The 24,623-nt window shown below is 43.3% G+C and overlaps 1 protein-coding gene across 6 annotated transcripts in view; it reads left to right on the top strand.

Moving 5' to 3' along the window:
- NBEA (neurobeachin) overlaps positions 1-24,623 on the top strand; it is a 2,584,133-nt gene that overhangs the window by 1,242,987 nt on the left and 1,316,523 nt on the right. For all 6 annotated transcript variants that reach the window (XM_069640609.1, XM_069640605.1, XM_069640608.1 and 3 more), the window contains one exon: positions 7,057-7,165. In XM_069640609.1, the coding sequence (XP_069496710.1) occupies positions 7,057-7,165 (109 nt within the window). The remainder of the gene's footprint in view (positions 1-7,056; positions 7,166-24,623) is intronic.

The following is a 24,623-nucleotide window of genomic DNA, read 5'->3' as shown; positions in this document are numbered from 1 at the left end:
AAGGAAGCCTGCAACCATGTAGCTTCTTGCTGTGTGATTTCTGCAGTCCGTGCTTCTCCGTCTTGCGACCCTCTGAGCACCATTACCTGCCAAAGGCACGGTGGTGGTCCAGGCGTCTTCATTCTGCCCCTTCTGCATACACGGCCACAGAAATCTCCTTCTGCTGCTACTACTGCTACTCCTGCCACTCCCCGGCATCTGTACCTGAGGGGGATTTAAATAATTCCAACTCCCGCTCAAGTGTAGATAGTTAGGCACAGTAGACTGCACATTGCAGTGCTGTGCCTCCAAGCTCCTCCTCCTCATACCATTACCTATGGGATTATGGGACTTGGAAGACCCCAACAGCTTAATTTGTCATTTCCTTACATATTTTAGTTTTAGTTAACTCACTTTGTCTGTACAACGTATCTCTAGATAAGGGATATGGCTGTGCGTGTCTTGTTTTCACAGTTTATACCATGGGAAAGATCACACTTCTCAGGGTGTTGATGTTGTAATCTTATATTGATCATAATGGCGTTCCTTATCAATAGGTTGAATACCTTTAGGGAAGGGAGTTTAATTTTTATACCAAGCCAATAGATATTCTGGCATCTTGGATATCTCATCTTTCAGGGATGAGTACTGCACGTCTCCTAGCGCAACCCTCCTGTTCCCTTGGGGACCTTCTCCTCTCATGTGATCCACTTGGCCAATACTACCCTCAGGGTTAGGATCAGGAAGCGTCAATCTTTCCCTGGCCACCTGGTAGGAGAGTTTAGGCAGGGATTCTGTGAGTATCCCATAGGTTTCATCACAAGGTCCTCCATCCTCCAATGTCAACCACAGCTGCAGTAGTGGCCTTTGATGTTGGTGTTTTACAATCATTTTACTGTTTTACAAAAGGTGGCCCAAGGTCACAAGAGGCATCATTTGTCTACTACTGCAGCCCTCTTAACAGAGGAACCCAGGGCAGTCTTGCCCAGGCAGCTGTTTAAGGGCAAGAAGCAAAGGGCAGCTTCCATACGTGTTGGCTTCTTGTTTGCCCATGGATGCCTCACAAAACACCCTACAGAAACAACTAAGATAAGGAACGTGCTCAATTAAAACCCTACCATGTCTTCATTAATACCATCAAACTAGAACTTTGTGTAGATTACCTGCTGTGCTCCTTAGATAGCTGGAGAGATGGACTGGGGGACAGTCAATATGTAAGACTTGTATGTTTCCTGGGGCAGGAAATGCATTGCACTTAAGACGGATTTTGGGAGATTACACTGTGATAAACTTAGATGTATTTTGGGGTTAGGCAATGTGTTGCACTTAGATGTAATTAGGGTGGGCAACATGTTGCACTTAGTTGGAACTTGGGGATAGGCATCGTATTGCACTTCATATACCTTGGGGGTAGGCATTGTGTTACACTTAGATGTGTAATTGGGGGCTGTGGAGGGTAATGTGTTGCACTTAGCCTGAAGTTAGTGGGTAGGCATTGTGTTGCACTGAGATATATTCTGGGGGTGGAAAATGTGTTGCACTCAAATGACAGCTTTTCTATACGCCTAGAAGATGTATGATGGCATCCTGTCCATAGGAGTCAATTATAGCGAGAACCTCTCCATTGCACTTGAAAGTGAATGAGGACAGACTCTCTATTGCTCCTAGAATATTTGAGGATAGACTGTTTCCTGTGCTTAGAAGATTTAATAGGATAGCTTTCATTCCGCTTACTAGCTGTATTAGGATAGCCTGTCTATTGCAATTGGCCTGGTATATCACCGGGAAGATTTATGATAGCCTATCTCTACGCTTGGAAAACTGTGAGGATAGCCATTGAATTGAATTGAATAAAGATGTATGCAGGTGGCATAGATATTGCACTTGGAAGATTCCCAGGGTAGATTATTGCACGTAGACGATGTATTAAGATAACTCCTGACAGTTTGAGGGTATCTGGTATATTACACATGGAATGTAGTAGGATAGCCTGTTAATCACATGAAAAACATACTGTGCTTTTCATGCCTATTGCACATTGACTACACACCAAAAGGTCCATGTTGTTAGCCTGGCTGCTGTCAAAAGATTTATTGGGATTGCTGATAAATGCACTCAATAGATACTTTAAATTGGAATTGTACGTTTTCAGGAAGTCAGCCTGTCTGTTGTGCTTAGAAGATACATCAGACCAGCATGTCTATTGCACATAGAGATAACACAGCCTTCTACAGTTGACCTTTTCATTCTACTTCAAAGACAAAGTTCCACGAGCCTCAAGGTATGTAAGCTGGACACTTAATGAGTTTCTTTTGCTATTGCACATAATCCACTCCACCCAGCACCCATCCACGTGCCTAACCTCATGGGTAGCTTTATGGAGCCCGGCCAGCCCCCCTAACTCCTTTTCTTGGCCAAATGCACACACGCATTCTAGCCTTCACACAATTTCCCACACCTTGGACTTCAGTCCCTCTGAGGTTGTTCCCACCACAAGTGCATTGAGGCCACATTAATGGGATAAAGGCGTTATACAAATAAAAACTATTACTACTACCAGTGTGTTTAATCATGCACTGCCAACCACCGATACAAGAGAGTGCATTGCACATTTGCTAGTGCAGTTGGCCTAAATCCATGACTGCTATCGGATATGTTGGGGTGGCCAGGAAAGGTCTCAATGATGAAGAGGGGTATATGTTGCGTGTGCCATATTTGTGACTGGGGGTGTGGCAAAATGGGCGCGATGTTGCAATTCCATATTTATCCAGTGTAGTTAAATATGAATGGGATATGTTACTGTAAGAGTTTATTTTGTGTTCAAATTGATATATATCAGATTTGCACACTCATCGAAGGACAAATGCCAAACCCACGAAATGAAATATAAAACATGATCTAGGTATGGTGTGCTATGAAGTGCCTGGAAAATGAGTGACCAGGAGTTTTTTAATGCACATACAAAGAAGGGGACAGGTCACGGAAAGCCCACTGTAAAGGAAAGACAATATTTATTAAACATACACGTACACTGCGTTACATATACAGGGAACTTATACATTTATACGCAATGAGATTTTATGAATTAATTTAGACTCAGCAGCCAGCAGTTTGTGCTGTGAATTTCATGTGCCTGGGGAAAACTAGTATTGGAGGCCAGAGAATGAGTAATTATTAACCGAGCGGATGGTCCGCTCAGCTTACAAACCAGCCAGGATCTTTATTGTCCAGCTGGTATTGCAAAAGATGTAATCTCTTTTAAGTGCATGGGAGCTTGCAGAAGGATTCAGCCATTTGTTTTGACCAGCAATAAACATGGGGTGAAGTAACGCCCGAGGCCAGAGTGACCAACCCCCAGGTGTTTCAATTGTATTCTCAGGATGCTTAAATGGTAGTCCTTTAGATTAGTGTGTTCTGGGTTACCAGTAAAGTTGGGGTGGATGAGATAGTTATCACCAATGAAGAGAGGCTAATAAACATGTCCATGATTGTATCGGCCCTTCCCCCGTTTAGTCTTTACAGACATGAACGCTGTACATCACTCTTGGCATCTACCCTCTCACCACCATTGTATCGCTGATGCAAGAGACGTTTCTCCCTGAAGCAGCCCTACAGACCCTACCCAGACAACGCCACTGAGGCAATAAATCTGCAGGCGGTGGAACAACTGAATGGAGGCAAATGACATCATGGCAGAGGCCAACACACGTAGGTGCATTAGACACAAAGCACATTCACATCCAGCTCAAAGATACATGAACACTAGGTCAAAATGCATATAGGTATGATCATGCTTGTATCCATTAGGTTAGAAAAAATATACCCTATTTTCTATGCTGACATGCAAGACACATGAGAATACATATAAAGCGTTCTCGTATGAGTGGTCATAGAGGACGCAGCCACACTTAGGTTAAGGGGAGACATTGAGAAGCCAAGACTGCAAATGGACCCTGTCTCGCTGAACCAGCTGAAAAGCCAGGCCTGAGCACCTCAGGCAGCAAGTGCACAGTTGCCAAGGTTATAGGGGTTGGACCCGCGTTTGAAAAGTACAGATGTTAAACAGGTGCCAGGCATGTGAGACAGTTCTTTCAGAAGAATCAAAGGAACAAATTTTGTTGGAAGGTCAGATTCTCACCAACTCCCACCTGACATTGAGAGGAAAGTAGCTCAAACAAGTCTTTAGATGCCATTGGAGGTAATGACACGCCCAGAGAAAGGGCCAAAATCCTCATAAATTACTGTGCAGAATAATTCAAAATGTGGTCCCTACACACGTGACTTGCAGCTGACAGAGATTGCCTTTTTGTTAGTCAGACATGGCAGACAGAGACCTGTGTTCCTATCCATCTCCCTGGGACAAAATATACAATACAGTATACAGTATGAAGTTGGAAGCTAAATGTCCTGACTTGCGGCCTAAGGAATCAGAAAATGGTAACTTTATTGGGACAGGGTCTTGGGTGGATAGCTCAGGGGAAACGCGCTCGCCTTGGAAGCAAGATGACGCAGAGCAACACAGGTTAAATCCCCGGGTCTGCGCTTAGAAACCTCTGGGTATTAAGCGCGTTATAAATAACCAATTACAATTACAAGCAGCACCTTGGGGCCATTCTCATCACCTTCAATTGTTGCTCATGTGGTGGTAACCGTCCAGGATGGCAAGGCTGAGAAACCCATCCCTGACCAATCACTCTTCACCTATAACGCTCACCTCAACAGTGTTGCAGCCACCACTCACAGAATGTCCTGATGACATGTTTCCACATGTATCTTTTTGTAGGTGGTCTCAGATTGAGCTACTAGACATGGCATAACCAATCCGAGTACTAACCCCATATAGAATCTATATTTAGCTAAGTCACTCACCCAATCCCATCTCAACTTAGGTTTTTGAAATGCGTCTTTTGTTTGATGGCAAGCTGGTACTAAGTCGCAAGAAAATCGTCATTTGTTCTGATGTCCATTGCTGTCCCTGTTTTATCTGGCTTTGTTGAATAAAACAGTACTTCGCCATCATATAATTGGACTCTTCCATTTTTTTTCTGTGGGATTCCCCCCTGGCCCATCTGCTGCATGTCCATAGAGGGTTTCCTCCCCATTACGACAACAGTTCAAAGGGAACCTGTTTATTCGTCTTTCCTCATGTCATTTGAAGTATCCATGCGAACCATGTGTTAACATTTAGGGTTAAGAGGTTTCAGGCCTTTTGTGGCCTGCAATGAATTATGTTTGTATATGAATGTGTAACAATGTAGTGATGTCATGACCTGCCACGGACGAATCCCAAAGAGGGTTGTGCTATGAATATGATCTGAAGATGTTAGTCAAGATAACAAATGCCAATGAGAATTGCAGAATTGGAGGAAGAGGGCATTTCTTTGAATAGGTTTTGTCCAATCACATGTGGGGTGGATTGTAATAAAATATATGGGAGTGTTTTATCTTTTGCAAAAACTTGTATAATATGTCAACTTATGTGGTTTGGCGAGACTTGGGTTAGTTTGACTCTGCAGCGCCATTGAGCTCCTCCCTGGATGACTGTAGAGTAAACTTGCTTTACGTGGGGGCCCGTTTTGGGTTGAGGTTATTAAAGGCCCGTCCGCACAGATACTCTACTCCTTTGCTCAAACTGTTTTGTGGACCCAGTGCAGACTCTGGTTAGCCATCTGTTTGCTTGTCCTTCTACAAGTATGCCTTTCTACATCAAGTGCAGAACTCCTGCTTTTCCAAAAATAATTTAATTTACTAAGGTGTCATTTCACAGTCTGTAATTGTGAGTACATTGTCTCAGAATAAGCCAGGCCTAATGGTGCATTTCCTATCCTAAGCCTTTTGCTACTCTGTTTTTAAAACAATGTTTATTGGCAAGTGTGAATTCGAAAGTCCTGCATTGTTTTTCTTTTGCATATATTCTTTATTAATCCAATACAAGTTATCCAGACGTGTAGAAGTATTGTTATCAGTGTGACCTAACAATGTGGCAGCCAGGAATATAATGCATCACACCTGTTTAAGAACAGCACAACATATTTATTGAATGCATGGTTACACTGCCCTGCATCTCCATTACTCCAAGTTTGCCAACTACTGTGTATTTATATTTATGACTGTATCAATATCTTGGTGCACTCATGCTCCAGCAAGAATCATGACAATAGTTGTACATTGTGTAGTGTGCTTGTTCGTATGTTGATGCTTTGCCAATTTACAAATGAGTTCCTTAGACCTAGCGAGACAGAAAACCTGGAGATGCATTGTCAACTGCCTAGTTCCAACACATTTCCATTAACCCACTACTAGAGTTTATGCTGCCAGGGCCTTCAAAAAAGCTTCACTTGTTCCAATTGCTTACAGGCTGAAGTGGCCATGAAGGAAGTATATGGTTCTTGCGACTCTATAGCAGCCAGGTCTTCAGGTTAATACTCGCTAATAGGAGAGCAAATGTGACACAACAACGAACATTCATTTTTCGTAACGTTATATTTTAGACAATTTGTATATAATATTAATTATGAGGATGAATGAATAAAGCTTGTGGAGAAGGACTGTAGGGCTATCATCCCACTCAATTTGTTTAGCGTTGTGGGGTTGTATCCACAATCTAAAAGACTGTGGGCCTAATTCACAGAAGGGTTTTATAATGTCAAAACCCTATTGGAAAACACCCTTTGAATCAGGGCCAAAATGTCCTGAGTTTAAATCTGCTTGAGTGACTGATTTGATGGGAATCTTCTTTTTAGTTTGATTAGGGGCCGTAGAATATTAGTTTAGACTATTAATTAGGTATATTTATGTGAACCAAGAAGTGAAGCTATTTCATTTTATTGAGTTTATTAGGTCTAAAAGAAAAGTAAAGTGTTTTCTTATTAAATATTGTTGTATCAAGCATATGGTCTTATTTTGATATTCCATTTTGTAAAGGTAGTACTTTTCTAACCATACTAAAAAACAGACTAACCTCAAAAGTCTATGAACTAGAGACCTTCATTTCACTTGAAAGTTGTTGGGAAACGATGTATGTTGACCTTGTAACACTATTGCTCTGTGGACTGAAAGAACATGTTTTTCTTCCAGGCTCTTGTGCCACGCCATGAAAGACCACATAGTGCGTGTCGCCAATGAAGCCGAGTTCATTCTCAACAGGCAGCGAGCGGAGGACGTGCACAAGCATGCAGAGTTTGAGGTAAAAGCGATTGCACATAACGTTCTGTTCGACAGAAGATGCATTTCAATTCAGCCCTTCCGTATTAAGTTTTAAAAACGTAAATACCTAAAATGAGGGCCATTTTATTTATCTCTTGTCTAAGGCCATATCCCGCATTTCTTCAAAGTTTCTTCTTTCGTGGGCAATGCACCTATGGTGATGCAAAACATTTTTTAAAGTGCTTTTTCTTTTAAAGTATTTTGACAGCAATTATTACAGCAAGTGCTTATATAAACCGCTAATATTCGTAATTTTTTTTACTGGGTACCAAGCATATCCATGTTATCGATTTTGCCAATGTCTCTGAGGTTGCCAGCTCCAAACAGCTTGCTGGAAAGCTCGGGGGCACACAACACAACTGCTCCAAAGGGATATTGCCATTCTATGCATGGAAGGCAGAAGAGGAGGAGGAAGACCACGAGTCCTCTGGAAAAGGGATCACAGGAATAAACGAAAACGCGCAAAGTGTGTTAGTTCCCCGCCTAGGGAAGCGAACATTACACATAGAGTGGTGGGGTGGAGGCCCAGTAATTGGCCTGGTACAGTGATGTATACATCTCCAACTGCCATTTCCTTGGAAAACTGACTACGAACTAAGTGAGAGAACATTTCATGGGAACCCTGGTATTATGGGGAGGAGTACTCACCCCCCCCCCCAATCAACAGTGCCAAACAAATAGACCTTGATATTCTATCTAGTCCTGTCTACGGCTCATCTAAAACCCGTGAATCCCTCCCCTTTGATCAATGTTAAGCCAGGAACCAGGCCATTGCACTGAAAGAATATATAGTTATTTAATGATAGGTTCATTTCATATTTGCACACATGCCACTTTCTCTGTGACACAAAACAAAGATTCACTACAAAGACTCACTGTTTGAGAACCAACATTATGAAATTACACCACATGTGTGTTTTTACTTTTGGGTCTCCTGGAATTAAAATACAGGTCCAATAAATATTTCAACACTTTTATAACCCAAAAATCGCTGAATGCCAAAATGATGTAGCTCCTTAAAACATAACATGATTTAACTACACCAAAGTCTTTGCATGAGGTTCAGTTTTCACAAAGTATAATTTAAATAAAATGGCACACTTTTTTATTTGCAAAAATAAAATTTGACATGCGCAGCGCTTTATTTTAATATCCCTGCGCGCAAGTCAAAACTAGCAATGTGACGCTGCAACCGGCTTTGAAAGAAAACAGCGCATTTATCACATATGGAACTTTTCCTCCTTTGCCCATATGCAATGCACAATCTCTATCATGAGTCACTCTCTGACTCTCTGTAGAAAGTGTGCTTTTCAAATCAGGGACTTAACTTTGGGAAGACACTTGTTCTAAACGTTGCCTGCAACAGTACTTTATCGTTGGGTGACTAAGCTGTGTGCAGAGCTCCAACTAGATCCGACCGTCTGCCACCAATGTGTGGCGAATTAACTTCGGGGCACCAGTGGTCTGGGGGTGAATATCGGTTTCTAAACCATCAATCAGCCCCACACCTTTAGTACACCAGAAGTGATCCGAACATATTGGAATAACGAGCAAATTATAAACCTCCTTGTCCAATTTTGGTAACTTGGATGGAACGGGAAGCTTAACTCTGAAAGGTTGTGTATTGTTGGTTAGTTGCAACATAGCGAAAATACAATTATTACACAATGATAAAAGGGACTGTCCAGTCGAGGTTGTATCAAAAATATCTACTTGATTTATATCGCAACAGTCTAACAATACTACAAAATACAACTCACCCTGTAAGGGAATGCAGAGGACAGGCAGTTTCAAAGAAGGAAAGGGGATGCACTCTGGATAATGACAGGAGGGTAGTTGGTATGGTTAATAACCACAACAGTTCAGAACATGATCTTCACCTCCTAAAACATACCTTGGAAAAAGATCTTAGTCAAGAACTCTTGGAAGAACTGTGGTCTGATGCACTGGGTCAATAGAGTGTCAGCCCTAGAGACAAATGCACACTTACTGTCCTTCAAAGTTCTGCACAAAGAATATTGGTACCCAGACCGAGCACACTGTACCGTATCAACAAATCTCAACTGATATCATGTTGAAGAGGGTGTGGACAATTGTTTCCCTCTCGCACATGCTGCGTCCCTGCCCACAGGTGAGGACATTCTGGTGAAGGATATTTCAAACTGCTTCAACAACTCTTGCCTTGTAAAGTGGATGAACCAAACACCATAGCAATCCCAGGAGTATGAGCCATTCAATCAGCACGGAAAGTGGAACCTCTGGCCATAACAAATCCAGAAGGGTCATCCTAAAACATTGGAAGGGGCTCTACCAAATGTCAACACAGATTGGAGATCATTAACCTTGCAAATAGCAGCATATGAACAATACTTGAGGGGAAAGTGGAAGAAAAGGAAGAGACCACACTGTGGGAACGATTCCTGGGGATTATGTGAGAAATGACATGTGCACTTTATAAACACATCAGGGCATTGAGAAGGATATAAAAAGATTTGTGGAAAAGTTAAGATAATTTGTGACATAGCTTGTTAAACTGTATATTACCTTGAAATGCTACGTTTGTATGTTCTGCTTTTTTTTCGTTTCTTTTTTCTTTTTTTGTTCATCAAATTTCGTCTTTAAAAAAATGATAGACACAGAAAAAGTGTGTGGTTTAGTGGTTTGTGCAGTAAGAGATGTCCCCTACACCAACCAGTGTTGCCACCTCTCAGCAGCACTTTTTGGAGTAGAGGTATGGAGTGGGAAAAGATGAGGAAAGGAATTAACAGACATAAGATGAAAGAGAGACAGGCATGACTATATATAGCGATGGGGGAGTTAGACAGGCAAACACAAAGAAGGCGGCTGGCAGGGCGACTCAAAGTTATGGAAAGATAAAGGCGGAGATGAACATAGTGAAAATACAGACAGCAACATTAGCTGGCCTGGAAGCACAAAGTTAGGAGAGTAAGTAGAACACCCAGACAGGGAGGGAAGCAGTCAGGAAAATGCAACGGTGATGAGTCTGTCTGGCTAGGCAAACTAGCTAGCAAGGAAGGTAGTCCTCAAAATACACACAGTAAGGGAGTGATGGTGTTTTGGTGATTTGAAAGGCATTTTAAAAAGACACCTTCTCCAAGCCATCTGGAGTACGCTGTGAAAGGACAGGTGCATTTTCCCCGTTGTTGCTCTTCCCATCTTTACTCGAGTATACCATAATAGTTTAACCACTGTCGATTCACTAAAAATTGTGGACTGGGTACACAAGCAAACATCCTGAATCTATCTGTTTCAGGTAAACTAGAAATTGTTGATGGGGATATCCATTATAATTTCAAACATTGGATAGGGATATCCATTAGAATTTCTTCTCCGTCGACTGGAAAGGCGTTGGCTTAAAACAAGATCTTTATCTAATCGCTCTACTTATTTCTCCTATCATGCCCTCTACGATAACTCTAATTTTCGCTAAACATGCTCATTTCTCAGATCTTCTTCATACTGAATCTGCCCATCCTAGGCGTCTCTTTCAAACTTTAGCATGGCTTCTCTCTCCTCCTTCTCCGTATCACTCTATTAATTCCACCCTGTCTGCATCTGACTTCGCTTACTTTTTCTCTTCTAAAGTTCACTCTTTGCGTCAAGATATTGTAAATTATCTCCCCTCAGCTGTGGTACTCATCTCCTCCTACTCCATCAGCTTTCATCTCTAGCTTCGCACCAGTTCCTGACTCTGATATGCTACTTCTGTTAGCCAAAGCTCATCCCAAAGCAACTCCCACTGACCCTATTCCATCTGCTCTTATTCCTAAGGTCTAGCCTCTTCTTATACCATATCTTGTCTCTTTCTTCAATACCTGTCTTTCTACCTCTGTTTTTCCTAAAGCCTTTAAGCAGGCAACTATCACCCCCATTTTGAAAAAACCTACGGCAAATTCTCTGATAGTTTCTTACTTCCATCCCATCTCCCTCCTACTCTATCTTTCTAAACTCTTAGAGCGCCTTGTTTACTCTCAGATTTCATCCCTTGTCACTGATCAATCTCTTCTTCCTTGCTTTCAGTCTGGTTTCCATCCTCGTCACTCTACTGAGACTGCTCTAATCTGTCTACTCCATTCTCTTCTTACAGCTCGCTATTCTAAACACTCTTCTTTTCTTATTCTTCTTGATTTATCTGCTGCATTTGATACTGTCGATCACTCTTTTATTTTGGAATCTCTCTCTTCTTTCGGTCTTAGGAGTTCTGTTCTATCCTGGTTTTCCTCTTATCTATGTAATAGAATGTTCTCTGTCTCCTGGGCTGGCCAGATCTTTGGACCTCTTTCCCTCGAGCACGGAGTTCCCCAAAGATCAGTCTTGGTTCCTTTTCTCGTCTCCTTCTACACCTCTCCACTTGCAGCTATAATCTGCTCCTTTGGTCTCTCTCATCACTTCTATGCCGACGAGACACAACTCTTTTGATCCTTCTCGTCCTTCACTCCTGAAATCCATCATACCCTTACAGCCTGTCTTTCTGCTATCAAATCTTGGATGGCCTCTCACTTCCTCACTTTAAATGCACGGAAGACTGAGGTTCTATTCTTCCCTGCTAACACTCTTCCTCCTCATCCACCACCTCCATTGGTATCCTTTCCTCCCTCTAATATTTCTATTTCTTCCTCAACCCGCAGCCTTGGCCTCTACTCCAATCTTACTTTTGCTCATCACATCTCTCTCACTTCTCGTTCTTGCCGCTTTTACCTTCATAATATTCATAAAGTTCGTCCTTTCCCCACCTTTCAAGCCACTAAACGTCTCATTTCCTCTTTAATCTTTTCACTACTCTTCTACTGCTAAACCACTCTTTGGCCTCCTGTTTTCTCATCTTGCTCCCTTGAAATCAATCTATAATTCCTCTGTTCTTCTGTCTTCTCTCCTATCGAGATTATATCTCCTCTTCACTGGCTTCACTTGGCTGGTTACCTTTTTTTTCGAACTTAAATTTCACTTTCTCTGCTTAGTTTTCAAATCTCTCTTATTTGCTCGCACCTGACTAACTTTCTGCACTTTTATCTTTCTACACTCCGTCTCGTTCTCTTCTGTCTTCTTCCCTCTTTAGACTGAGCTTCCCTCATCCTCCATGTGCTCAGTCTTGGTTTCCGATCTTTTCAATTTCTCGCTCCTTTACACTGAATGCTCTCCCACTCTCTGTCCGCTCTATCACTGACTATTCTCTCTTTCGTCTCTTTAAAAACTCACCTTCTTCATTGCCCCTGATTGCCTGTTACCAGTAAGAATTGATGTTTTGATGTATTTATCATTATTTTTGTCCTGTACCCTGTAATAATGTGAAGCACTTTGGCTTAAGGCGCTACACAAAATACAAATAAAATACAAATATTAAGAGTAATGAGCAGCCTTGAAAGAAAAATCGAATTTGAAAATATTCTTTGTATCACGTTGTCATTTACAGAGTCAACCAAGCCTTTGTGGTGTGTGTCGTAGATGTTATATGGCTAGTTAAATAGAAGAACAATTGATGTAAAACCTCAAATCCACCTTTGAACTGAAAAATAAACATATTGACCTCACATTTTCACATCTGAATCATAAAACAAATTGCACATAGACTGCACTTAAATAGATACCAAGTTCAAAGGCAGGCCAAGCAATAGAATTTAAAAAAGGTAGATGCTAGACTGATAGAATTCAGCAAGTAAAACGTCACATTTCAGTTGCAAATAAAAGCAATCCGGTTACAGTGTTCCTTCGGCATTAACATTGTTTCTCTCCTTTTAGAACATGTTTTTAGTGACAACTAGTTGAAATTCTTTATTGTATTTATTAAATCATTTATTATGCGCTAAAACCCATAAGTGTCGAAGCGCAAAACCAAAGCATCATAACAGACAGGGACCAAGAGTAGCATAGTCGAAAAACCGACAAAGCAAAAATTCATCACAGAGGGAATGAGTCAGCATCTAAATCAGAATTTAGGTTAAAAAAATCAGAAAATAGGAGGGTTTTCAACTTTTTCCTAGGAGACAGAAGGGACGTGTCAGACCTTACAGCAATAGTGAGAGAATTCCACTATGCTGGTGCCAGATCCAGAAAAGATTTGCCCCCTGCCCAGCTAAGTTTGAAATGTTTGCAAACCTTAAGATGTTTAGCGCCTGAGCGCAAATTTCGAGATGGTTTGTACCATTTTTAAGGCGCTCTTTAAGATATTCCGGTGCACTGCCATGTAGACATTTATGTGCCATTGTTAGCGTTTTAAATTTAATCCATTGGATGATTGGAAGCCAATTAAGTTTTTTCAAAACTGGCATGATATGCTCCCGGTGACCAGTGTTGGATATGATCCTGGCTGCAGCATTCTGAACCACTTGCAATCGGGCTACTCCATATGCTGGAATCCAACTTGCTTCCTATGATTTCTCTGGCAATAATTGCTGCATTAAAACTGGTTATGAAAGGCATAATCTACCCGAGTAATCTAATATAGTAGTGACGTGCACAGACTATAGATGAGATGTGATCAGTCATGTTAACATTTGAGTTGAACGTAATGCCCAGAGCCTTAGCTTTCCTTAAGATCGGGCTATGGTGCGACCCCAGATTCAATGAGTCATAGTTCTTCCCGATCTTTTTTAACTTGGCTGGTGCAGCTAGTAACAATAGCTGTGTCTTTTCAGCATAATGACAGAGACAATAGTATCTCATCCAGGCACTAACCACGTCAAAGATCTCATTGACCAACATGGCATCCACATCCTTCTTTCCAGATGAAGTAAGCAAAAGCTGGGTGTCATCTGCATAATTTCCGAACCATTTATTATTTTCAGTCAACAGATCGTGAAGTGGTTTTATGTACAGATTGAACAATCGGGAAGAGAGACATGCCCCCTGAGGGGAACTCCTTGTGTAATGTGTGTCCGATGCTGCTAGACCCAACACTACCTTGGCTGTTCTGTTCTGCAAGAAGGAATTAATCAATTCAGACGATTGTTGGTCCATATTAAGAATGTTTTCCAGTATTAGTGATAAGATGTTAGGATCCAAGATGTCGAAAGCTGCAGAGAACATCAGTAATCCGAACTTGCCTTCATCGAGAAAATCAAATATGTTAGATAGGATATCCAAAATTGATGTTTCTGTCCTGAGAGATGAGCGAAAGCCTGATTGGTATTTCCCGAGAAGATTATGAGAAACCACAAACTGCTGTAATCTAGAATAAGCAATTGTGTCCAATATTTTCAATAGAAAGCTCACATGCGTGATATAGGATGATGATTTCTGTGATCACTGGGATGTAACAAAACTTTTAATAGGAGTAATGCAGGTGCCCATAATAGACTATGGAACAACACCTGTAGCAAACTATTAATTCACAATATTAGCAATGGCATTCACCAAACAAGGAGCAATTTCTTTAATGATTCTACCGTCACAGATGTCAGTGGCACAGTATGTTGCCATCATCCCTCCAATTAGGTCCATCACCTCCGATGGTGTAACATGTAAAATCGTTAATATGTTCTTTGATGGCACCTAGCTAGCGGTTTATATGGAAGGATGAAGTTGAGTGCTTCAGCCAGGAAGAAAAGAAATGCAGGACTGCCTGGGGCATGTGCAGCCTTGTTTGAAGGCAAACATTTTGGATTTTAATGGTTCAAAATTGAGAACCTTTCAGCTGGGTCCCACCAACTCTGTACAACTCACTCTTGACACTGAATTGGGAATCAGACCAGTTTCAACAGACAGTGTAAGAAACCTAACTAAAAGGGTCATAGTCCATTGAAAATTTCCCTTTGTGCCCTAGGGCACACAATAAACTAGGTCCTCTCATTTCTATTTGTATATATTCATGAGTCTATTTCAGCTGCTGTGATATAGACTCAGGCAATCCTTAGAATTATCTGTGGTTATACGATACCTCAACAATTGTAACAAATACTTTACATAAAGGGCTACCACAGAAGAACTGTGGCTCATTCAGAATAGGGTCGCCCCTTTAGTCCTTTGATGTACCTATGAACCTATCACCCATGAACATAAGTAGACACAACAGCTCACAGTACAGTCCAGAGTTAACTTATAAATACTCTGCATGACGCCTAGGACCAATGGAAACTGGGTTCAGAGCCACTTATGACTTATTGTGGCATAGGACCTTTTACTGAGCTCTTTAAGAGCTGCTGTTAAATGCCACCTTGCATCTCACCCTTCAGAGTACAAAAACGTTAGCATAGTTTAACATAAGCCTGCTACTAATGGATGGTATACTCCCACAGATTCCTCATTTTAGATACACGTCTTGCAGCATCAGCTGACCAAGGTACCTTTTCACCATCAAGGGGTTGTTACTAGGCTCTGTCCCCTTAAGAGACAGAGAGGGAGCCCACGTGTAGGATGACGTGGGTGAGGGGAGGAGTGACGAGGGAGAGTTCAGTTCGTAATTGGTAATTAAATAAAGCAGAAGTTCCAGAACACATTGGTGTCACGTCCTTCTTTCATTAGCCCATCCAGCCTAACAGGTGTGCTGTGTGACTCTAGCATTGGGATCCCTTGAAGTGTGCATACCTCAATGCCATATGTGATGTCAGCATACATAATATATATCATAATGCGCCCAGTGACCTCCGTCCCTTTTTTCCACACGCACCGCCCACTTCACAGACTTCAATGCCACAATATTGTTAATTGACCCACACCGTATGTTTGTGGTGCCTTGCTGCTGAAAATTACATCACAGAATGTGGATCATGCCAATCGATGACCCAGAAAGTGTTAAAGGAGCGATCTTCAAAATTGGCATTTGGGCGTTTGATATACGAATCACTGAGCATCACCCCCTCCAAATGTAATTCCTCACATGGCAGAAGGTTGGGGGCTGCCAAGAAGTCCCCAGAGAAGCCAATGAAAAGTAGTAAAAAACAGAAAAAATTGTCCTATTTGAGAAGAGAGCCCCACTACTCTTCTTCTTCATCATCTTCGAAGAAGAAGAGGAAACGTCAGAGACTTTTCCTCTGAGTCCTTGTGGAACAGAGAAAAGGTACAATTCTAATGGATTGTGTTCTCCCACGGAATCCTCATCTTGGATATAATCTTCCTACAGCAGCAGATCTCAGAAACCTTGATAGCAGGGAGCTCCCTGTGGCTTTGGCGTTGAGGATCCTCTGTGCTGTTGTCTTCGATCAACGTTGACAGCAGAGCAATCCTAAAGTGCAAGGTTTACTCTGAAATCCAGGAAGGATTTCCTATGTTCTTTTTGAAGCATATCTGATGAGAACGGTGACCCGATTCCATTTGGATTCATGCCGTTAGCATCAACTTGGTGCCCTTTGGAGTTACAATCTAAAGCGGACAGGCTAAAAAAATTAGACCTATATCTTAAGGTTGCTAGTAGGCTAGACACCTTTCTAGAACCAGATCCTCATGCCCATGCATATGCTGCTTATAGAAAGATGATGTCAAAGGCCACAGATGTCTTGGTCTGGGGACCTCGGGAGACCACGCAGTATGACCTCGCAGACATCTGTGAGATTGTCATTATGGAAGTAGACACAGACACCAAATTCAAAGCTGACAATCTTTCATTAAAGAAAATGTCAGAATGGATTAAGAACTAACTTGCCCTATACTAAGGTGGGATTTCCCTACCTAAAGAAACGTCAATGTCAATAAGTGCAACATAAAAATCTGTCTGTGTCCAAATCCTATACTTGCCCCCACAACTAACATCAAATAATGTGTAGGGATGTCAACTATAACTCAAAATAATGTTCCAAACATAAAGTTCTGAGATATGTCAAGCTCTGGCTTATTTGCCAGCTTTCTCTCCTAAATGTCAATTAGTTCACTACCAAGTTAAATTTCTCTTCCTGTTAGCATCAGATGAAATCCTTGTTTAACACAGAGGTTTCCTGGTCAAGGTGCAGTTTCACACCACACGGTCCACCCATTACAGGTCACGCAACCAGGAATTTACCATCCACTTTGTCATCAACATTTGGTTCACAATTAGTGGCTCTCTGGCTAAGGTGCAGTTTTAGACCACAGGGTCCACCCACTAGAGGTCACTTAACCAGGAGCTTCCAGGCTTCCTTCAGAGTTCAAGACGTGATTCACCAAACAGTTCTTAAAGCACAGATTCACAACTTTATCACCTTAGTTTCTTAAAGCCTTCAGTTTAGTTTCCTTATTAAATTTCAATCTGTTGTTATCAATGGTATTCAGCTAATTGCATTGTATTCAAAGAAATAATTCATCGGTTATCAGGCTTGCTTTCATGTAATTCAGTATGTCTTTTCTTCGTGGCTTTTGCTCCATTCATTCAATATGATATTCAATTTAAGTTTATTTCACTACTTTCAGTCAATGTGCTATTCAATTGAAGCAACTGGTTCATTTCATTTAGTATGCTATGTTACTTTGGTTATATGTAATTTTTCTGCTTTCTGAAGGTCGCACTTAAAAAAGACAGATTTATTTTGGTCGATTTTGAGCGGCCCTCAGAAAGCAGAAAAAGTACATGGCCATGGCTTTTTCATTTTTCTTTTTAGGGGGGTTTCACCAGACCGAGCCCCCATTCATTCCGTGCCACCCTGCTCTCCCACCCTCCCACCCCATACACACAAACACATTTTCATTTCCTGTTTTCTTATACACGCAAACACACTCACTACAACACACACACACTACACTTGTTTACATTGCTTTAGAAAAAGGTCTTTTGACTTAATACCATTACTTTCACTTGTTACGTTCAATTCTGTGATTCAATATCAATACTGTTGTTTGTTTCATATAAGTAAGACTGTCCATTTCATTCAATGCGTGAAGTTACTTTCATTTGTTTTGTTTAGGTATCCAATATAAATAACGTATTTCGCTTTGTTCCATATATTACGTTATTAGAATTTATTTCATCCACCTCGGGATTCAGCATTTCTTAACGTGCTTCGTTTCATTCATGTGACCGGTATTGTATTTTCGGTGCTCTTAGAGTGCCACGGATGTTGCAAGTGTCCCAGACACTAACCCCGTCTTGGCAGCTCCTTCTTTCTGCTTTCAGTTTCCAGGGGACAGCCAAATAGCCCGGTACTTCACAATGCGTTCACTAGTGGTCCTGCAGGGCTTTGCCTTCGCCTTTCTACAGCACCTGCTGCTCTCGCCTGCCAAGCTGGGGAACCCCCGAACCGCATACACCTTCCAACGAGATTCCCAGGACTTCTGATGGTGTGTTGGCTTCTCGGCTTCTCTTCCCGCACAGCTTCCACTCTGGTCCTCTTGCTTTGGCTTCTGCCTCAGTCTGATGCTTGTTCAGTTTCCCTTTTTATACACCTGAGCTTTACTAATAGGCTGCTGGTGTAAGTTAAGAACTTGCCTTTCCTGACCCTAATTAAACCAATTGAGGTGACATGCCTGACGTTTGGGCCTCTTCTTCGTCCCAGTACTTGAATGGGAGGTAATTCTAAGGGCTCCTAGTTGTCTATTCCGCGTCTCAGTACTGTCATGCATTCTAAAGGGGGAGAGAAGTGGAATACATTTATAATGACCCAAAAAGGTCAGGAGAAGATCAGATTGACTATCTTGAGGATAAGTGGGATGCCATGTCTTATTTTTACCCTTACTCTTCCTTTGTTTAAACTCTCTAATGTATTACTGGCTCCTACCCTTCTCAAGGATCCTGGGACTGGAGGAACAATATCCCATAACCTTCTCTGGTATAGGGGTTCCTTTTGGATACTGTGTCTCACCTATGTGCATTCCACTTCCAATGCCCGAGCACCCTCTATGCAGGTGATCCTCCCTCATTGTCCACCCCCAGAGGGAGGATCCAGAAGCGATGGCCTTTCCCTGGTCACCTGCATAGTGTATCTAAGGGAGTTGAAGTGAGAATGCCATCAGGTTTCTCACACATCCTTGACAGAGATACACAGATGGAACCTGTACTTCCCTTTCATGATGCCATCAAAGATCATTTGCAAGAGTTACGGAAAAATATCTGCTCAATGCAGAAATATTAAAAAGAAAAATAAACCAGCCTCCTGTAACCCAGACTTCCTATAAAATCACCACATGGCAGCCTAGTAGTTCAAGCAGTGACTATTAAGCTAAGGGAAGCTCCTTCCACTCATTGCGCCCTGACAGGGATGACAAGAGGTATGACAACTTAACCAAAAAAAGTATTTGCTTCAGGCAGCATGGCTCAAAATGCCATTAACGCAACATGTGCAATCACCAAATATGCACACTCATTGTGGACGATGTATTGGAGGCTGCGGCACACATCTCAGAGGGCAAAATGAGGGATGGATTGCTCATCATTGTGGGAGATGGCAAAGAAGCCATGGGACAAATGCGCCAGTCAGGTTTGGATGCCACACGGTGAGTGGGCAGAACAATGGCTACAAGCTCCATTTAACTGCGGTTTACCTGGCGCAAAGTCAGGGTTTGCACAGGATGTGAAATCTAACTTACTGGAAATGTCATTTGTTGGTTCCCATTTTTTTGGCCCTAAAGCGAATCATAGCGTAGAGAAATTACAGGCATCTAAAGCAGAAGCAAAATCATTGGGAGTGGCGATGCGCCAACCCACACACCAATTGATGGGAAAGTCCTTTCAATACTTTTGTTAACATTAGCCAAAAAATCAAACAGTCAACTACCAGACAAGGTCAAAGAAAATGTTCCAGACCATTGAGGAGAAGAGCGGGTAAAGTCCCACTTCAGGCCGTTCCATTGCAGCACCAGCTTGATTCCCATCCTAACCCAGTAGGGGGGCTTCTACTGCACCATTCAGAATGGTGCAATAACACTATGGATACATGGGCATTGCAGATGGTCACCCAAGGGTACTGCCTTCCCTTTCTACCGTGCTAACCTGATTGATCTTCTCTTATCCAACCACCCTTTGTTCTGGACCACCTAATCAAGTAGGAATTTGTCTCACTGCTGCAGAAGGGTGCTATAGAATTTGTGACACAAGCAGAAAGGAACAAAGGGTGGTAGTTGCTTTATTTTTTGGTCCCAAAAAAAAGACTGGGAACTGCAACCTATCTTTGACCCGAGACACTTGAACATGTTCCTCGGGAAGGACAAGTTCAAGATGGAAACACTTGTGCAGATCTTCCAGAACCTTTAGCTCCAATATTGGTTGCTGTCACTCAACCTCCAGGATGCTAACTCTCATGTGCCGATCAATCCCATGCACAGAAAGTACCAGAGGTTTGTCATTGGCTGTTCCCACTACCAGGATGTGCCCTTCAGGGTCACCTCCGCCTCAAGGGTTTTCACCAAACTGTTGGCAGTGGTGGCGGTCAATCTAAGAAAGAATAGGAGGAATTCACATGTACCCTACTTGGGCAACTTGTTGATCAGAGCCCATTCACTTAGTTAGGCTTTAGTTAATCTTGATCGCACCTGTCAACTCCTACAGTGGGATTCTCCCTCAACTTCAAGAAATCCCAGGTGAGACTCGCTCAATGTGTCAGTTTATCTGAGCGGTTCTGAACTCTCTCTTGGGCAAAGCTTTTTCTCCCAAGGACAGGGCACTGCACATCCAACAGAACAGATGGTCACCACATTTCAAAATGCCCAGTGTTAGCCAACTATGAACTTTTTATGGTTACTGGGTCTCAAGGCATGCTGCATTTTTCTGGTGCCAGTTGAGAATCGGGTCCCTATAGTGGGCCATCCGGTCTCGATGGCCATGGTTCTCGGACAGCATGACAGACTTACTAAAAGTTCCAGTCAGAGTCCTACATGATCACCTGTGGTGGATGTACTTTCAGAGTGAACTTAATGCCAGGGAACCCTTTTTGCAACCTTGTCCAGAAGAGATTGTGGCTATCGACACCTCACTGAAAGGCTGGCGTGCTCACCTGAACAAGCTAATGGTGAGTGGGCTGTGGTCTATGGTGGGGAAATATCCTCACATAATCCTGTTAGAGCTGAGGGCTAACAGAAGGCCTTTTCACCTTCGATACAAGGGAAATCTGTTCCGATCATGACAGAAAACATGGTGGCCCTGCACTACTTCGAGAGGTGGTATAGGGTCACTTCCCCTGTGCAGAGAGACATTGGAGTTCTGGTTCTGGGAATTGCAGAACAAGATCTCCTTTCAGCAGATCACCTGGCCGGGGTGGAGAACACCACAGCGGATGCCCTGTGCATGCAGAGCTCAGTCTCCCATGAATGGGAACTGTATCAGTAAGTCTTTCTGGAAACCTTCTCCCTCTGGAAACCCCTCCTGTGGACCAGCTTGCATCCAGAACCGGAAATGCAAACTCTTCTGCTACAGGGAATTTCCCCTGAGAGTGACACTGGGGGTGCTTTCATTGTCCTACTTCTGTATGTGTTCCCACCGATCCCCGTCCGATCTCAAGTGATAATGAGGTTTAAGAGGTACAGAGCAACCATGATCCGCACTGCCCCAGATTGGGCCAGGAAGACCCAGACCTTATGGACATGTCTGTCTACCTCTGCGTCTTCCTCCGAAAGCAGACCTGCTCTTGCAAGAGAGTCCGTGCTCTCCTCCCGAGTGTGGATATGCTCAACCTGCATGCCTAGCTTCCAAAAAGCTCGAGGTATAGCTACCAGGACTTTCTGGATGATGTAATGGAGGTGTTGTTTTTCACTAGAAGGCCTTCAGCAAAGGTGCTGTACCACTGCTGATGGAAAATATTTACCAGCTGTTGCAGAGCCAGTGACATTGATCCTTTTCTGTCCTAACCCTCAAAGAACCTGTCATTCCTTTTGCACCTTGTCAGGCAAGGTCTATAGATTGCGACAGTCAAGGGCTATCTTGCAGGACTTTCCATCTTCAAGCACATGCCTGAACAGGGGTCATTCTCCAGCATTGGATCTTTCATGGATTCACATGCGTAGAATATTCCCCATCAGGCTGTGAACCCTCAGTCCTTTTTAAATAGAGTTTTACTCAGGAAAACTTTGACACGTTAGTGTCCTATCGATGTCTTTTTGGGGCGCTTACGCACCACCCAATAGGAAGTAGGGTATAAATGGACCCGCCTCCGCAGCTTCTCCTCAGATTTCAACTGTCTCCAAAGTGTCGGGATCACCTCGTGCTTTCTACACTGTTGTGGTTGTAGTCATTCTTTCCCAATGTCGGGGAAAGTGTTGTTTCAGCCCTGCGCTACGATAGCTTCACTCCCGGCTGTGGTGTCTGTCTCTACAGTGGTAATCTGCTTAAAAAGGGACTGCAGCCCTCTGTTAAAGCCAAGCAGACCATAGTGATTGGTGTAGGCTAAGCCTACCTTAGTGAACCAATCCTGGCATCCCTACCAACAATTTTCTGTATGCGGGAGGTTATAAACAGAGTACTTTGCAACAGGAAAATGTAAAGGGATTGAACAGGAACCAGGGGGGTCCCATAACCAAGATTGTGAAAACCTCCTCTCAAGAGAAAGAGCTCTGTGCTCACTCCCTTGTGCTATCCATCTGCTTGTCTGCTGTGATCAAAGGGTCTCTCTGGTTAATGGATCTCCCTGTGGTTCCTGATTAAAGGGGCAGGTCTCCCTTGAAGATGCTTGAAGATGCTATAAGATGCTGAGAGACCAGACTCTCTGGCTTCCGTAAACCACATTCTGGTATCTTATGAATGGGGTCCCCCTAGTGGGTGTGGCCTACTGCAACAAAAGACACCCAAAGTGTTGGGATCACCTTGTGCTTTCTACACTGTTGTGGTTGTAGTCATTCTTTCCCAATGTCGGGGAAAGTGTTGTTTTTGCCCTGCACTACATGCGGAATGAAAAAGGTATATGAGGGGGACGAGCACATGGACTGCCTCTATTGCCTCTACCCTCATTGTTCCGCCGATACTTGTGACATCTGCAAGGGTTTCTTGCAGAAAACATTGAAGGACCTCAATCGAGTCTGATATCGTGGCTGAACGAAGGGGCCTACCCTCCTTCCGAGGCAGGATCGGTGCACAGTCTAGCATCAGAGAGGCCTTCTCCCTCAGTTCCTCGCTGGTCGGTGTCGGCTGAACCGCCGTCAAAGAAGTCACGGCCTACAGAAAAGAGTAGCCCCTCTTCGGGAAAACATCTGACAAAAGGGGCGCCTTTTTCGTCTAAACAAGCTGAAGGCTGGAGAAATCCTCTTCTTCTACTTCTTCGAAAAGCTTCTCATCAGAACACCATCATAGGTCTTCCTCGAGTAGAGAATCTGTGAAGCACATGTCCAGAGATTCAAAAAAGGTGGGATTGCCTGACAAATCTGCGCCACAACTGCCAGCGCTGTCGACGGGAGTCCTGTCGTCGACGGCTTCACTCCCGAGTGCGGTGTCAGACTCTACAGTGGTGTTGTCGGCCCCAGTGGCAGCGATCGTCGAGGGCCCTAGGTTTTCGTCCTCTATGGTCGACGTACAAGGGTCTTGGAAGCCTTTGGCGTACAACGCAATTCTAGCAGACCCCTTATTACAGCAGGAGTCCGTCCTTTCGGTGTCGTCGATGGAGGAGGAACGAAAACCTGTGGTTAACTCAACAGGCCTTGGCTTACAGTGCATTGGCCCTTCAACGACGGCGGGAATACAGAATGTTCCACCTGCATCTCCTCTGTTGAACCCGCAGTCGGTGCTGTCTCTACAGGTGTTACCTACACTGAAATCCCTATTAAGTCAGTTGGATGCAAGATTGCCTTCCATGGGTACACCTCCGGTAACACCTGTCGTCGACGTGGCAGGTGCCCCTCCGCGTTCAGGGTCCGCGTTTGAAGTGCCTGATTCCCGGCCGATGAGCACAGAAACTCCTCGTTCACATCCGGAGGAGGGTGAGCAACAGGACTCTAATTCCGAGCAAGGGCCTAGGGATTCTATCTGACATTTTGTCGTTGACGTCAAGAGATCTGACGGGGTCTGATGGAGAAATAGAGGCTCCTAGGAGTCCGGCACAGCAGTCTCCCCCGGATGACATTGGAGCATTTCATGCCATGATGGCAAAAGCCTGTGTCGAGTTTGGTCTGACCCCAGAGGAAGAAAGGAAAGAATGTTCCCTATTTGACCACATGGGAAAGAGAAGAAAGGCGGTTTTCTCCATTCCGATCCTGGACCATGTTTGGCAAGAAGGCTTGCGTGCCATGCGCCATCCCTTTTCAGAGCCTGCAGTTAAGGGCAGGTTAGAGAAAACATGTAAAGCCCCGGACTCTACGCCAAAGTGCTGGTTGCACAACCTACCCCTGAATCGGTGGCGTCAGCGGCGGCTAGCAGCAAAAACAAGAACACAGCACAAACGTACAACACCTCCTGACAGCGACGCAAGAAGTCAAGACGCCTTTGGAAAGAAGGTTTTAACAGTGGGGGCAACAACAGTTAAGGCCTCAAACTCGTTGGCGATTATGGCACGCTACGACCGCGAAATGTGGCATCACCTGATCCCCATTTTAGAACATCTACCCGAAGAACACCAAAACGTAGCCATGCTACTGGTGCGTGAAAGTGATTATGCATCAAATCA

This window comes from Ambystoma mexicanum, chromosome 7q (genome assembly GCF_040938575.1).
Source record: "Ambystoma mexicanum isolate Mex_15411 chromosome 7q, UKY_AmexF1_1, whole genome shotgun sequence".
Taxonomy (NCBI): domain Eukaryota; kingdom Metazoa; phylum Chordata; class Amphibia; order Caudata; family Ambystomatidae; genus Ambystoma; species Ambystoma mexicanum.
This window is presented reverse-complemented; position numbering and strand designations above follow the sequence as displayed.